The sequence below is a fragment of the Gopherus flavomarginatus genome, chromosome 3, assembly GCF_025201925.1.
Source record: "Gopherus flavomarginatus isolate rGopFla2 chromosome 3, rGopFla2.mat.asm, whole genome shotgun sequence".
Classification (NCBI taxonomy): Eukaryota; Metazoa; Chordata; order Testudines; family Testudinidae; genus Gopherus; species Gopherus flavomarginatus.
Genome location: NC_066619.1, coordinates 154,694,766 through 154,708,326, shown reverse-complemented (window position 1 = coordinate 154,708,326; position 13,561 = coordinate 154,694,766). Strand labels below are relative to the sequence as shown.

General features: G+C 41.7%; 1 protein-coding gene across 1 annotated transcript in view; it reads right to left on the bottom strand.

Annotated features, from left to right (window-relative positions):
- Window positions 1-561: 561 nt before the first annotated feature.
- The window catches only part of SDAD1 (SDA1 domain containing 1), a 37,569-nt gene continuing 24,569 nt past the window's right edge, over window positions 562-13,561 (bottom strand). The window contains exons 15-22 of the mRNA XM_050948380.1: window positions 12,974-13,071; window positions 12,125-12,201; window positions 10,878-11,010; window positions 9,095-9,192; window positions 8,197-8,387; window positions 7,593-7,677; window positions 6,973-7,134; window positions 562-2,575 (exon numbers count right to left, since the gene is read on the bottom strand). Coding sequence (XP_050804337.1) covers window positions 2,525-2,575; window positions 6,973-7,134; window positions 7,593-7,677; window positions 8,197-8,387; window positions 9,095-9,192; window positions 10,878-11,010; window positions 12,125-12,201; window positions 12,974-13,071 — 895 coding nt within the window. The 3' untranslated portion in view covers window positions 562-2,524. The remainder of the gene's footprint in view (window positions 2,576-6,972; window positions 7,135-7,592; window positions 7,678-8,196; window positions 8,388-9,094; window positions 9,193-10,877; window positions 11,011-12,124; window positions 12,202-12,973; window positions 13,072-13,561) is intronic.

Sequence of the window (13,561 nt, the reverse complement as noted above, 5' to 3'; positions counted from 1 at the left end):
AGGCACCAGCAAAGGAAGCAGGTGCTTGAGGCCGCTAATGGAAAGGGCCAGCATGTTCGGGTATTCAGCAGCAGGTGCCTCACCCCCTCTTGCAGGGAAGGACCTGCTGCCAAAAAAATGAAGCGGAGCAGTAGAGTTGCCTATGGCGGCTTTATCTTTTTTGGGCTTCGCCGCTTGGGGCGGCAAAAAAGCTGGAGCCGGCCCTGGGGTTAGCTAACAAACAGGACAGAGATGAGGGGGAAATGTGGCAGAAACAGGATGAAATTATTATTTCTGAATAAAAAAGTTGCATGGTAAAGTGTTACAGAAAAGTAATTGGTTAAGTGCAATCACAAGGGGGGTGGTACAGACATGCACTTCATTTCATCTTCCAATAGATTTACACCTCATTCTGCAATTGATTCAGTATGAGCAAATCTCCGCACTTATATGGTGTCAGTGTCATGAGAGAGGCATTGTTTTAGAACAGTCATGCAGATCCCATTCCTCCACTAACTGTTCCAGTTTTGGAGCACAGAATAACCTAACTGCACATCTACAATCATTTGGCTGAACAAGCTCTGAAACAACAAGTTGTTTTTGTTTTATTTTAAACAAAAAGAGGAAAGGTATGCACTGTTGTTGTAGTTGTGTTGGTCCCAGGATATTGTAAGAGACAAGGTGGGTGAGATCTTTTATTGGACCAACTTCTGAGAGAAGTTTTCCAGCTTATTCAGAGCTCTTCAGGTCTGGGAAAGGTAAGTATCACAGCTAGAAACAAGACTGAATCTGTACTTTAGCAGGTATTCTAAAAGGACCATTCAAGATTCAGGGGCCTGTTAATACCTCTGCGGTCACGGGACACAAAAAGAGGCAGGGGAGAAGGGTAAGTCACCAACTCAAAGCAGCACCAGACTCTGCCACGACAGAGGCAAAACCTGCAGACAAATCTCCATTGGTCTGATGATCAACACCCCCCACCCTACAATACACCTTTCAGGATCCCTGGGTCCTGCACATACCTATCACAACATGTGGTGCACCTCAGCCAGCGCACTAAAGGCTCCAACAGCTCTGGGGATGAAACCAGACAACCACTACACCCTTGAATGAATTCACACAGGAAAATTATAAAAGACAAAACCACTATATCACAAAGCAATCACTCCATTCTGATCTTTGAGTCCTCATCCTCAAAGGACACCTGCACAACACTTTCAAAAGACAAGCCTGGGAGTTTAAATTCATAACTTTGCTAGCCACTACAAAACATAGCCTTAATAAACTGGATTTCTAGCTTATTACAACACTCTGTAATCCACTAACCCCCATTTTTGTCCTATGACTACAGGCATGTTAACAGGTCACTTCACTTTCAAAGGTCCCTTAAACAGTGGTTCTCAACGGGGGGCCGTGAGGTTTCAGGGGGTTCTCCAAATATGGCCAGCATTAAACTCGCTAGGGCCAGGGGCAGAAAGCCAAAGCCTCACTACGCAGGACTGCAGCCTGGGGCCCTGAGCCCCACTACCCGGGGCTGAAGCCAAAGCCTGAGCAACTTAGCTTTGCGGTGGCCCCTGTGGCACAGGGTCCGAGGCAATTGCCCTGCTTTCTAACACCAGCCCTGGCTTTTATATGCACAGAAAAAGTTGTTGTGGCATAGGTGGGCTGTGGAGTTTTTATAGCAGAAAGAAAAAGGTTGAGAACCCCATCTCAGAGTATGTGCTAACTACTTATGCTAAACTATCTATTTGATCTTGTATTTAGCTGTGACACTCTGGTTACCTTTCTCAGAGCTGAAGAAGAGCTTGTGTAGCGTCTGAGCTTATCTGTGACCAACAGAAGTTGGTCTAATAAAAGATAGGTTTCAGAGTGGTAGCCATGTTAGTCTGTATCAGCAAAAAGAACGAGGAATACTTGTGGCACCTGAGACTAATTTAATAAATAAATTTGTTAGTCTCTCAGTTGCCACAAGTACTCCTCGTTTTTTTTTAATAAAAGATATTACGTCAGTCCTCACCCACCTTGTTTCTAAAAACAGGAAATGAAAGTTAACCATTTTCAACTATGGTGTATTGTAGAGTAAAAGTCCTTTAAAAAATTACATGCTTATGAAAGGCACAAAGTTTTTAATCTATGTAAAAGTTATTTTACATGGACTGATCTAGGACTTACATTTTCCATGATTCAGGCAAAACATTTAACAATGAAATTCTCCTTGCTTTAGTTAATATTTACAGGGACATAACTAGTTATCTCAAAATAAGTTATATTCAATGAAAGGTAACTGCCTCCCTTCCTAAGATGCTTCTAGAATGCAAGATCTTCTGGCACATTAAGGCCTCTTGATGCCAACACGTACAAATGAAACTCATTTGGTACTGCAGAGTTGTATTAAAATCATCAGTTGTATTCGGAGTTATATGCAATCGACATCCAATTCTTCAGTACAGGTGATCCTGTACTTTCCAATATAAGAACTGTTTCCAGGGTTATTACTGTACCCCCAGTAAGGATAAGAAACAGTCCACTCCTTTGTTGTTTCAAGTTATTTCACTAGCCTTTTTCTCTTTTTCAGAAGTGCATCTCGTAATGCCAGCTAGAATACAAAATAAATAAATACATAAATAAAACATGTTGCATAACAGTGGAATATTGAGGTATTTTGACTACAAGTTTTCAAGTATTTAACTGAAATACCAATATAGCACCCATCAGGCAGCAATCCCCATGTGATGTGAAAACCGTACAAACACACACACACACACACCCCCCATACTTTATATCTATATCTATATATATATCTGTTCATTGCTGGCGTGTAGCCACCTCTAGGGTGGAAGACATTAGCAGGCAAGATCACCACACAGGAATTCAAAAAAATCACACCATAGTTAAAACTGGGGGCTTAATTCAGTTATAGATTGGAGGACACGTGCTACTAAATACAGCAGGGACTAGATTTTCCTGGATGCAGTACCTGACAGATTTCTTCACCTAACTGTAGCCAAACCAGCAAGATGTGATGCCATTTTAGATTTGGTATATGTGCAGTTCTGGTCTCCCATATTTAAGAAAAATGAATTCAAACTGGAACAGGTGCACATAAAGGCTAGTATGATGACCAGAGGAATGGAAAACCTATCTTATGAGAGGAGACTCTCAGAGCTCAGCTTGTTTAGCCTAACCAAATGAAGTCTGAGGGGAGGTATGATTGCTCTTTATAAATACCAGAAAGGGATAAATACCAGAGAGGGATAAATACCAGAGAGGGAGAGGAGTTATTTAAGTTGAGCCTCAATGTAGATACAAGAACAAATGGATATAAACTGACCATCAGCAAGTTTAGGCTTGAAATTAGAAGGCGGCATCTAACCATCACAGAAAAGTGAAGTTCTGGAACAGTCTGCCAAGGGGAGCAGTGAGAGCAAAAAATCAAACTGGCTTTAAGACTGTTTAGTAAGTTTACGGAGGGGATGGCATGATAGACTGCCTACAATGGCATGTAGCTAAACTGTAACTGTGAGCAACAAATCTCTCCAACAGCCAGCGATGGGGCACTAGATGGAGAGGGTTCTGAGTTAAAAATTCTCTCTCAAGTGTCTGGCTGGTGGGTCTTGCCCACGTGCTCAGGGTTAAACTGACGGTCATATGTGGCATCGAGGGAATTTTCCCCTCGGTCTGATTGGCAGAGACCCTGGAGGTTTTTTGCCTCTCTCTGCAGCATGAGGCACGGGTCACTTGCAGGTTTAAACTAGTGTAAATGGTGGATTCTCTGTAACATGAAGTCTTAAATCATGATTTGAGGACTTCAGCAACTCAGCCAGAGGTTATGCATTGATTACAGGAGGGGGTGAGTAAGGTTCTGTGGCCTGCAATGTGCAGTAGGTCAGATGATCATGATGGTCCCTTCTGGCCTTAGAGTCTGAGTCACCTGACGGAATCAAGCCAGCCTGCCTGGGCTAGTGTCCCTTAGGTATTGTATGCACAGATGTATTACAGCTATGTATTTAATGCAACACACTTTGCTACTTTGAAAGCCAACTTGGCACAAAATTTACATTGAGATAAAACTGGATATTTCACCGCCAAAAGCTGTTATAAAAACTGTAATTTGGAAACAATTTAATTCTTATTTTAAGCACTTAGGAAAGATTAATATACTAACTAAAATTACCCTTGTGAGGAAAAGCTATAACAACTTTTCTAGTGAGAAACTCAGGCTATATATATATATATATATATATATATATATATATATATATATATATATATATATATATATATATATATATATATAAATAACTTAGTCTAGAAAAAATTAAAAATGCCAAGAAACCAAGCAGATTATTTAATACTTTAGAGAAAAAGTCTCGATATATATTGTAAAAATGAGAGACAAAGACCCCTCTTAAACCCCTACATGAAAAACAATGGTAGGCACTATTGTGACAGGGATCATACTCGTACCTAGATAGAATTGGTAATACAACCCAAAAAAGAGTTAGTGAACTCCTAGATTCAGGCAGTTAAAATAGCAGTAGTGACACTTCTTTGACATTGTACAATAAAAAAAAATCACTAATGTAATATAAATGTCATTGCACTGTGTCAATGGTGTTAAACTGGAAAAGATCAGTATAATATTACTCTTGTCCCTTTAAGCAGGTTTAAAGTAATTTCTTTAAAGAGCAAATGAAGCTTCTTTAAAAAAAAAAAAACACAAGACTGACATTTACAAGTGCAGAGTCACTCCAGAGAGGTTCTACCAGAAATGTAGACACATTTAAAACAGGGCTGTCAAGTAATCATTGTTAATACAAACAATTAACACAAAACAAAATAACTAGATTTAAAGAACAGTTGCGATTAATTGCAGTTTTAATCTCATTGTTAAACAATAACAGAATACAATTTAAAATTATAGTATTTTGGATGTTTCCTACATTTTAAAATATATTGATTTCAATTACAACCCAGACTACGTGTACAGGGCTCACTTTATATTATTTTTATTGCAAATATTTGCACTGTAAAAAAAAAAAATAAATAGTATTTTTCATTCACCTCATACAAGTACTGCAGTGCGATCTCCATCGTGAAAATTGTTGTGATATGTAAGGGTTAAGTAAAGACCTGGGAAACTGCTTTAACCTGTAGTCTCTAAAAAGTTTTACTTTTTTTTTTTTTTAATATAACTGCACTTAAAAACAAAACAAATCCTACATTTGTAAGTTGTACTTTCACAATAAAGAGATTGCACTACAGTACTTGTATGAGGTGAATGAAAAATACTCTCTTTTGTTTATCTTTTTACAATGCAAATATTTGTAATAAAAAAATATAAAGTGAGCGCTGTACGCTTTATATCCTCTGTTGTAATTGAAATCAATATTTGAAAATGTAGAAAAACATTCAAAAATATTTATAATACACTTACATTGGTATTCTATTATTGTTTAACAGTGCGATTAAAACTGTGATTAATTGCATTTTTTTTTTTAAGCATTTGATGGCCCTAATTTAAAATGGGGATTTGAGCTCTGGATTTTAAACTATAAAATCAAATTTTAGTTCTTTTAAGCCATTCGCCCCCACTCCGGTCCCACCCAACAGGAGCCTTTTGGCTCAAATCACTAACACGCTGCTCATTTTGCTTCTCATAGAGATCTGATGTAGTGAGGTAGTCTGGCTGCCTTCAGATCAGAGACATCAGCACCTCAGTTCAAGTGCAGAGGATTAGCAAGGTCATTGACGTACCTAAGCTGCTCATTCACAAAATGAACCTCTTGTGTTTCATTAAAAAAAGGGGGGTGGAATCAGCACATTGCTGCAGTCAGTGGGGTCAACCTAGATCCCACATTTGTGGGAAATGGAGACGATACCAAGTAAAGAGCAAATTTGGAGATACTGGCCCAGGGTCATGTTATCTAATAAAACAGCATAAGAATATCCTGGATCTACTTTCCTCATTTGGTTTGTAAAGACAAAAGCCACTGGCGAACTGTTCTCAACACTGTTTGCCTGCCCTTAGCAGGGAATAAAAAGCCAGAAACAGACCCCAGAGCTACTCACTGGGACCCAAATCTTACTAACAAAGGTGGGTTTATAATGAAGTCAGTACACATACTCTACCGAAGGGACAGCTTGGTGAGAAATCCACAAAGCAGGATTTTCCTGGAAACGGCTCTTTGAACACATTCAAAACAGTCGGCGCAAATACAGTGACATTATAATAGTCGGCAACATTTTGGCCTTGAGATTTTCCAGAGCAGATGAGAGGATTTCAAGAGGCACCTTTTATCGTAGACACAGCATACCCAGCCAGCGTGAATGGGAGGAGAGACCTGTCTCTGGTGAATAAGGTAATCAGGAAGATGGTGACTGTGAAATGAGGGTTTGAAGAGGAGCCCAAAGGAAAATAAAAGGACAGACTAAAAGGCCTGTCTGCAAAGCCAATTCTACCACACAAAGGCAGCATGTTCTATCACACTGATGTCCTGATTATACTACAATCAGAATTTGACCTTGCCTATGCCAAGGGGCCCACCCTGTGTTATAATTACATTACCATACCATGGTACGACTAACATAACTTCACCACGGGATTTGGTGTTGTCTATGTAGACAAGCCCCCCCACCCTACCCACCACCCCCAGCATCGGCAGCCATTGGTCTGCAAGAGCCCAGATCTGTGATTGCTACAAAGCCCAGGCATTTGGGTAGGACATAGGCTAAGGGATGTATAGACTGCACAAAGGGCTTTTTTATTGGGTTGGTTGACAGGTGATCATTAGTTTAAGAGAAGCAGCCTATTATAGGTTCATTTGAACGAAGTTTTGACATGGGAAATCTTTAACCACATAAAACTTCCTAGAGAATGTGAGGGGCACTTATTTTAGCTGTAATACAAGCAACTGAAGTTTGTTGCATACACTGCCCTGACTAGTCTCCAATTTAGTTTGTCACCAATGAGCTGAGTATTAATATACTGACCTGTTTTTCCCTGAAGGAACGTTTATTTTTTGTTCGGACATTGTGACTGTATCTCATCATCATAAAGTTCTTCTGCTTTTTCTTCTCTTTGTTAGTGGAGCTGGCGAATGGATTCATTTTCGTTTTCCTTTTCACAAATTCTTTTCTGTTCGTCTTTCCAGCCTCGGGAGGAAAAAATATCCAAACAATTAAAGCCCACAGGGTTATCTTCCTTTCTCACAAGTGAGATCATCTAACTGGCCTCTGTGGAAATGCCATTTACCGTTGCAAACTTTCCATTCCTGGACCTGCAAATCCAGACTCACTCTGCTTTCCTGGGAGATTTTATGTGCTTTGTGATTGGCTGTTTAACTGTATCTTTTGAATAAGAGCCTCTATTAAAAAAAAAAGCTTTTAAAATTCCCAGCATCAGCCACAGTCAGAAACAGGGAACTGGACTAAAGTTAACCACTGGTCTGTGCCAGGGCGGCAAAGAACCCAGGAGGGGGAGATCTTCAAAAGCACAAATGGCAACCAGGGGGTCTAGCTGTCATTCATGCCTGTGCCCTTTCAAAGCTTGCAAAGCCTGAACCCCCTGAAAATCTGCAAGGAAGAGTTTCCAGAATATCACGGCTCCTCACCATGGCTGTGGCCAGCCTTGTTTCCTTGTCTGATTTAGGCTTCTTATGCAGATGCTCAATATCTCTGAGCGAAAGCAACTCTCCCCTGCAAAACGAAAGGAGAATATTATGTTGTCTGGCATCATGGGAGCTCCCACCACGCATGGGTCTATCCTCACCCTCTCCATCATCTCTCATTCTCAAGATATGGACTCGGACCTCACTGCCCACTTTCACACAAGCACCTCTGTGCTTTGTCCCATGCTGCCCTTATGCATGAGAAGAGCTACCCACAAACATCTGCACAGCTGTCTCATTGTCCTCCTTCAAATCCCTTTTTAACTACCATACCTACAAAAATCTCAGCAGCGGTTAGGCAGCCGGTGTGCTGAGACCACAGCCTATTAAGTTGACGAGTATCATCTCATTGTTCCTATATTCACCTGCTGTCTTGTCTCAGACTTAGATTGGAAGCTGTGTGGCATGAGGATACCTGTTTTTATTATACATTTGTACAGCACCTAACACAATGAGGTCCTGGCCCATGATTCAGGCTCCTAAATGCTACCGCAATACAAATAATATCCATTATAGCACCTGAGCAAAAAGGAATTTTGTATTCTACCTGCGCTCCTCGTCGCTGTCTATTTCAATGTTCTTCCTCTTTGCAGCTTTGCCAGGTGCTGAGTTGAGTTCTTTGGCTATCTGGGCCAGGCGTATTTTCTGGAAGTCTTCTTGAGTTAAAACCCGGCTTGTGCTAACTGCTGCTGCTTTGGCTTTCTGTTCTTCTACAGGCATGCTCTTGATCTTCTCCGCCTTTAAATCCAGACATCAGTGATGATTATCAGAGTCTTTAAGCAATGGTTTTGTTTGGTTTATTTGTACACTATAATCTTAGTATAAAGGCAAGTGCTGTTTCTCTCCACCTACGTGGGTGGGTGGAGAGAAACAGGACTTGCCTTTATAATAAGGGCATATGGCTGATTAGGGCAGAAGACAAGAATATTGAAAACATAATAGGAGGTACAATACTTGGGAGGTGAGAGGCATAGGGGAGGGAATAGCACTGGCCTTCTTCAGTTCTACAGCAAAGTTCAATGGTGGATGTAACATTACCAACAGAGCCCACATTGCGGCACCACACAGCCTGTGATCAAGGAGTTCCCAGACTTTTCAGGAAATTGGTTGTGTGCGCTTGTTCATGTGTAAGGGAGAGAGAAGGGATAAGGAGCAGTATAAATGTGCCAAAATACTACTACTCTTTGTTGGATACGGGGGGAATTTGCCCTATTCCCCATAGGCTGCAAAATAGTTAAACACAAGACTGATTCTCCCCTGCTTTGACCCATGGATATTTGACCTGTGCAAAGGGGTGTGACACACCACCCTTCTCATTAGCTACTGTTTCTACACCCACTTGGCACAGCTGAAAACTACATGAAAGGTGCAAGCCAATAGAGAATCAAACCCAATCTTTGCAAATCACATTTCTATTTAGGCCAGAAAGTGATGACAAAACTCACTACTTCTTGCTGCTCCTCATCTGAGGAGTGGTGCACATCTATCCATTCCCCATCTTCATCGTCGTCCTCCTCACTGAGACTAGCACTTTGCCATCCATCTGCCCAGGGGAAGAGGCGCACACAGTGACTAGAACAGACTTAGTTCAATTGCATGATAATAAATACAGCAATGGAGACTGGATCCCAGATTCATTTCCATCCATGTTATCTCTACCTGCTAAATGCACTACTGTTTTTAAAAGCCTTCCATTTGCAGTTCTCAATCAACTAGTCCAGATGCCACTAGAAATAACAAGCAAGAATTAAAGGGTTGTCGAGTTATGGTAGAGGCTAACTGCTGTTTAAAAACTATACATTTCAAGTAGCATCCACAACGTGCTAGATCAGGGATTGGCAACCTTTGGCATGCGGCCCATCAGGGAAATCCGCTGGCAGGCCAGGCCGGTTTGTTTACCTGCAGTGTCCGCAGGTTCGGCCGATCACAGCTCCCACTAGCCACGGTTCACCATTTCAGGACAATGGGGGCTGTGAGAAGCAGCAGCCAGCACATCTCTCGGCCTGCACCGCTTCCCGCAGCCACCATTAGCCCGGAAGGGCCAACCGTGCCAGCGGGAGCTGCGATCGGCCAAACCTGTGGACACTGCAGGTAAACAAATCGTCCCGGCCCGCCAGCGGATTTCCCTGACAGGCTGGCGTGCCAAAGGTTGCCGATCCCTGTGCTAGATACGATACAAAAATAGTCCATGGACCACAAAGTTGTGTCTCTCAGCGACATTCAGATATGTGTATTTATATAAAAACAGGTAGTTTGGTGGCAATGGCTTGTGGAAGCTGTTAAAGACAAGACATGCCCCTAACCAGTTTACTTTGGGCACTTGTTGCATCTTGTAATTAACATAGTACACAAGCTATTTAAGGCAGAGACTGTCACTTTACTACAAGTTTATACAACACCTAGAATCAGATCCTTCATGGAGACTGTGATGTCATCAGTTATTTTAAGTGGGACCAACCATAGTAATAAACACGTTATCCCCAAAGTTGTAAGAAAACACCAAAGGCAGCATGCAGAACGCTGGTGTGCCTGATGTCTGATCACTGGCAATGGAGACAAGCGATTGTGTAAACCTAATTTACTGCCAGCCTGTGTTGCAGTTATTGTGAAGAGCTCTACAAAATTCTAAAATGTGTTTGGAAAAGGCTCTGAAGATAAACAGCGCTACACGAGTGCCCCGTGATGTCTACTGCACAGGGCACCCTACATGCATGCAGTGACATTCTGCAGCATCCCCAACATCCAACCAGTTCACACAGATACAGAAGCAGCCCACAATATATGAAAAAGCCATGTTACATTTTCAACAACCTGAGCACTGCTCTTCTTCATTCTTCAACGTGACTCAAGGACATAGTAAGCAAACAGTTATTTATCTTGGGGAGAGCTGAACAGCTGCATTTTTGAAGCCGTATGACCTGCTTTTCCTTGAAGATTAGTCATGCCGGCAACAAAACCCCTTTGTTAGCTCTCGCTAAAGCAAATACTGTAGGAAGCAGCACAGACCCAATGTCAAATATAACTGGGTGTATTGCATTCATTCAAGGGCAGCACTAGTGCTGTTTCACTGGACAAATGCACACATGGCCAGGGATACTCAAGACATAACAGTGTCAAACACATGCAAGTTACTGCATTACAACAAGAGACTTGGACCACATCTTCACATGTAACTAGAATTCTAGTGGCAATGCTGTACTGCCTGGAGATGAAGAAAAACTAACCAACCTTCCTCATGTTCTCCTCCTCCTTCTTCCTTGTTCTCAACCTCTAGTATTTCTGCTCCTGGAATATAATCTTTGGCATCTAATTCTCCATACTCGTGGATTCTGGCTTCTGATGAGGCCTCAGTAGGTTTACCCTACAAGAAAGTACATTTTTAAGTAGCTCTTTGTTTTCTTTAATTTCACTAACAGGACATTTTAAAAGGAGTCTAAGGTGGGTGGATTTGATCACCAGCCTGGGAAACACGATATGGCAATATACATAGTACTGCTCACAACACAGACTGTGGCGTCCCCCCAGCCTCTGGCAGTTTAGTGTCAGGATTTCCACCCTGCCTAGAAGGTCCACAAGGCCTCCTGCAGTCCTCTGCCACAGTTACAGGAAAGCATTCTCCCAGGCCTCTCCTGGTCCTGGACTGCCACAGGTCCTCATTTATATCCCCTAGCCGGAAAACATCAGACCCAATCAGCTGTTGTTACTCAGCTGGGTCAGGTGAGCAGCCTGCCAAGCTGCTCACCAGAACAGGGCTGGTTGCTCCCCTTAAAGGGAAGATTGCCCTGTTACGAGGTGTTTTTTCACCAGTGAAACAAGAAGTGATCAGCCAGTGTTAGAAATCAGCCAGAGGCACACATCCCAACATACCCTCCAAAACTCTGGATTAAACTTCTGCAGCTTGGGCTTTATACATTAATGAACATTGCAACGACAGAGATCCACAGCCCTCCAGGTTCAGATAATCCCTCCATCCACTTCTTTTAACAAGTTTAGGTTTAAGTCACACAGAAAAATATATGATGAAGAGCTTCTGATATTCTATTTTCGGAGCATAGCACTTGATGGAAAAACATCTCCTCTCCATAGATTAATGATGGATTCTGTAGTGAAGTGGTGGGGTCAGAGATACTCTATAGCTCTCAAAGCACTTTGCAAAAAAGCATCATTATCCCCATTTTACAGATGGGGAAACTGAAACGGGAAGTGACTTGCCCAAGGTCACCTAGTAGGCTAGTGGCAGAGCCAGAAATAGAACCCAGGTCTCCTAGGTTCAGTGCTCTGTCCATTAGGCCACACTGCCTTTTGCCTTTAGGTGAGCTCTCCAGGGCAAAATGCAATGCACATATTCTTAGTTAAAAGTATGCACACAGTTAACCATGTTCACTGGCTTGAGATGCTCAATTTATTTCATCCTCATTTTCAGGATTATAACTCTGCATTTCAGATACAAATTAATGCACATAAACATCACTTACCCTGAATTTTTTTTGTAACATTTGCGGATTCAGTGATCGGAAGAGATGTATCAGAGTTTTTGCAGACATCATTACATCTACAAAACAAATACCAGGAATAAACAAACATCTTAGAAAAAGCAGAATCTGGATCAAATGAAGAGGAAAGCATTGAGCTAGAATTAGGTTTTGTTCTGTGACTGGGGAGGAGGGTAAAATGAAAAGCAGTATATTTCTTTACATATTTCTCAGAAATGCTAGTGCTTCTTAGCATTATTCTATTTGACAATCCATGTCTTCCGGTCTGGACTACCTACTTTTTAAAACTACCTTCTACTCTCAGCCTTCTTCCAACGTAACTGCTATCTTTGCTCTACTCATTTTGTTTGTTGGATACATCTCCCCAAAAATCGTTTTTCAAAATTTAAGCAGCTACCAATATCAATGTGGATCTGTTACTTCTAAAAAAAAAAGTGAAGAAGAAAGTTTCTCCAGGACTAGATCAGACCTTTCCAAGATAACTCACACAATCAACATTTATTTAGGACATGAACCTGTATCCCCTACAGTCAATGATCAACCAATTGGAAAAGTTCTCATTGATCAAATTGTGCAAGATCAAGCCCTTATGTAGCTTTAGTTCTGGTAGCTGCTGGGCAATTTTCCCCTCCTGACTGCTCTGACTGCTTCATCTCTCACATGAGGAGACCTGAAACAGACACAGAGGTGCAGGAGACTAACATGAGAAATACTCTGAACTCCAACCTATTCCCTCCACAAGCAATGATGATGTGCCATCAGAACACATAGCATAAACACATGTAAATAAAAGAACAGTACATTTTTCCACCTGCAGAACACTAAACTTACTTTTATTTTTATGAGATTTGTACAGGGCGAGGTCCTGGAGCAGGTCTTCGGTCATAGCCAGAGGACATCTTGCAGTTATCTCTTTTATCGCATTCATTCTAGAAAAATCAAAAAGTTTTTTAAAAAAACTTCTCAGTTAGAAAAGACCCTGGCAGCAGCGTGTTACATGACCGTGTCTGAGACTAAGGGACAGTCATCCTGAGGCACACAACTCAGTGTCAGAGAAAAGAGCAGCACAGGACTCAACCCCCCAGGTAGCCTATCAAAGGGGCTGTAACCATGGCAGCTTTGAATAGTCTGTTCTCCTAGCCACCATGATGGCCCAGTTTCCAGAGGTGTAGGTGCTCAGCATCTTTGAAAATTAAGATAAAGTACTGGCACAGCAATCACTAACTAGCTAGAAAGCATCCAAAACCAAAGGGTGGAAGTGGGCAGCCCACACAGAAAAGCTAACCACCTTTAAATCTGTGGACCATGTCTGTGCCTAGTGGAGTCAGGAATCCTGACGGCATTCATCCATGGTTAGATCAGTAAAGGACAGCCTATGCTGGGGCCTGTATGCTCACACAGGAGAGTTCCCTTTCAAAG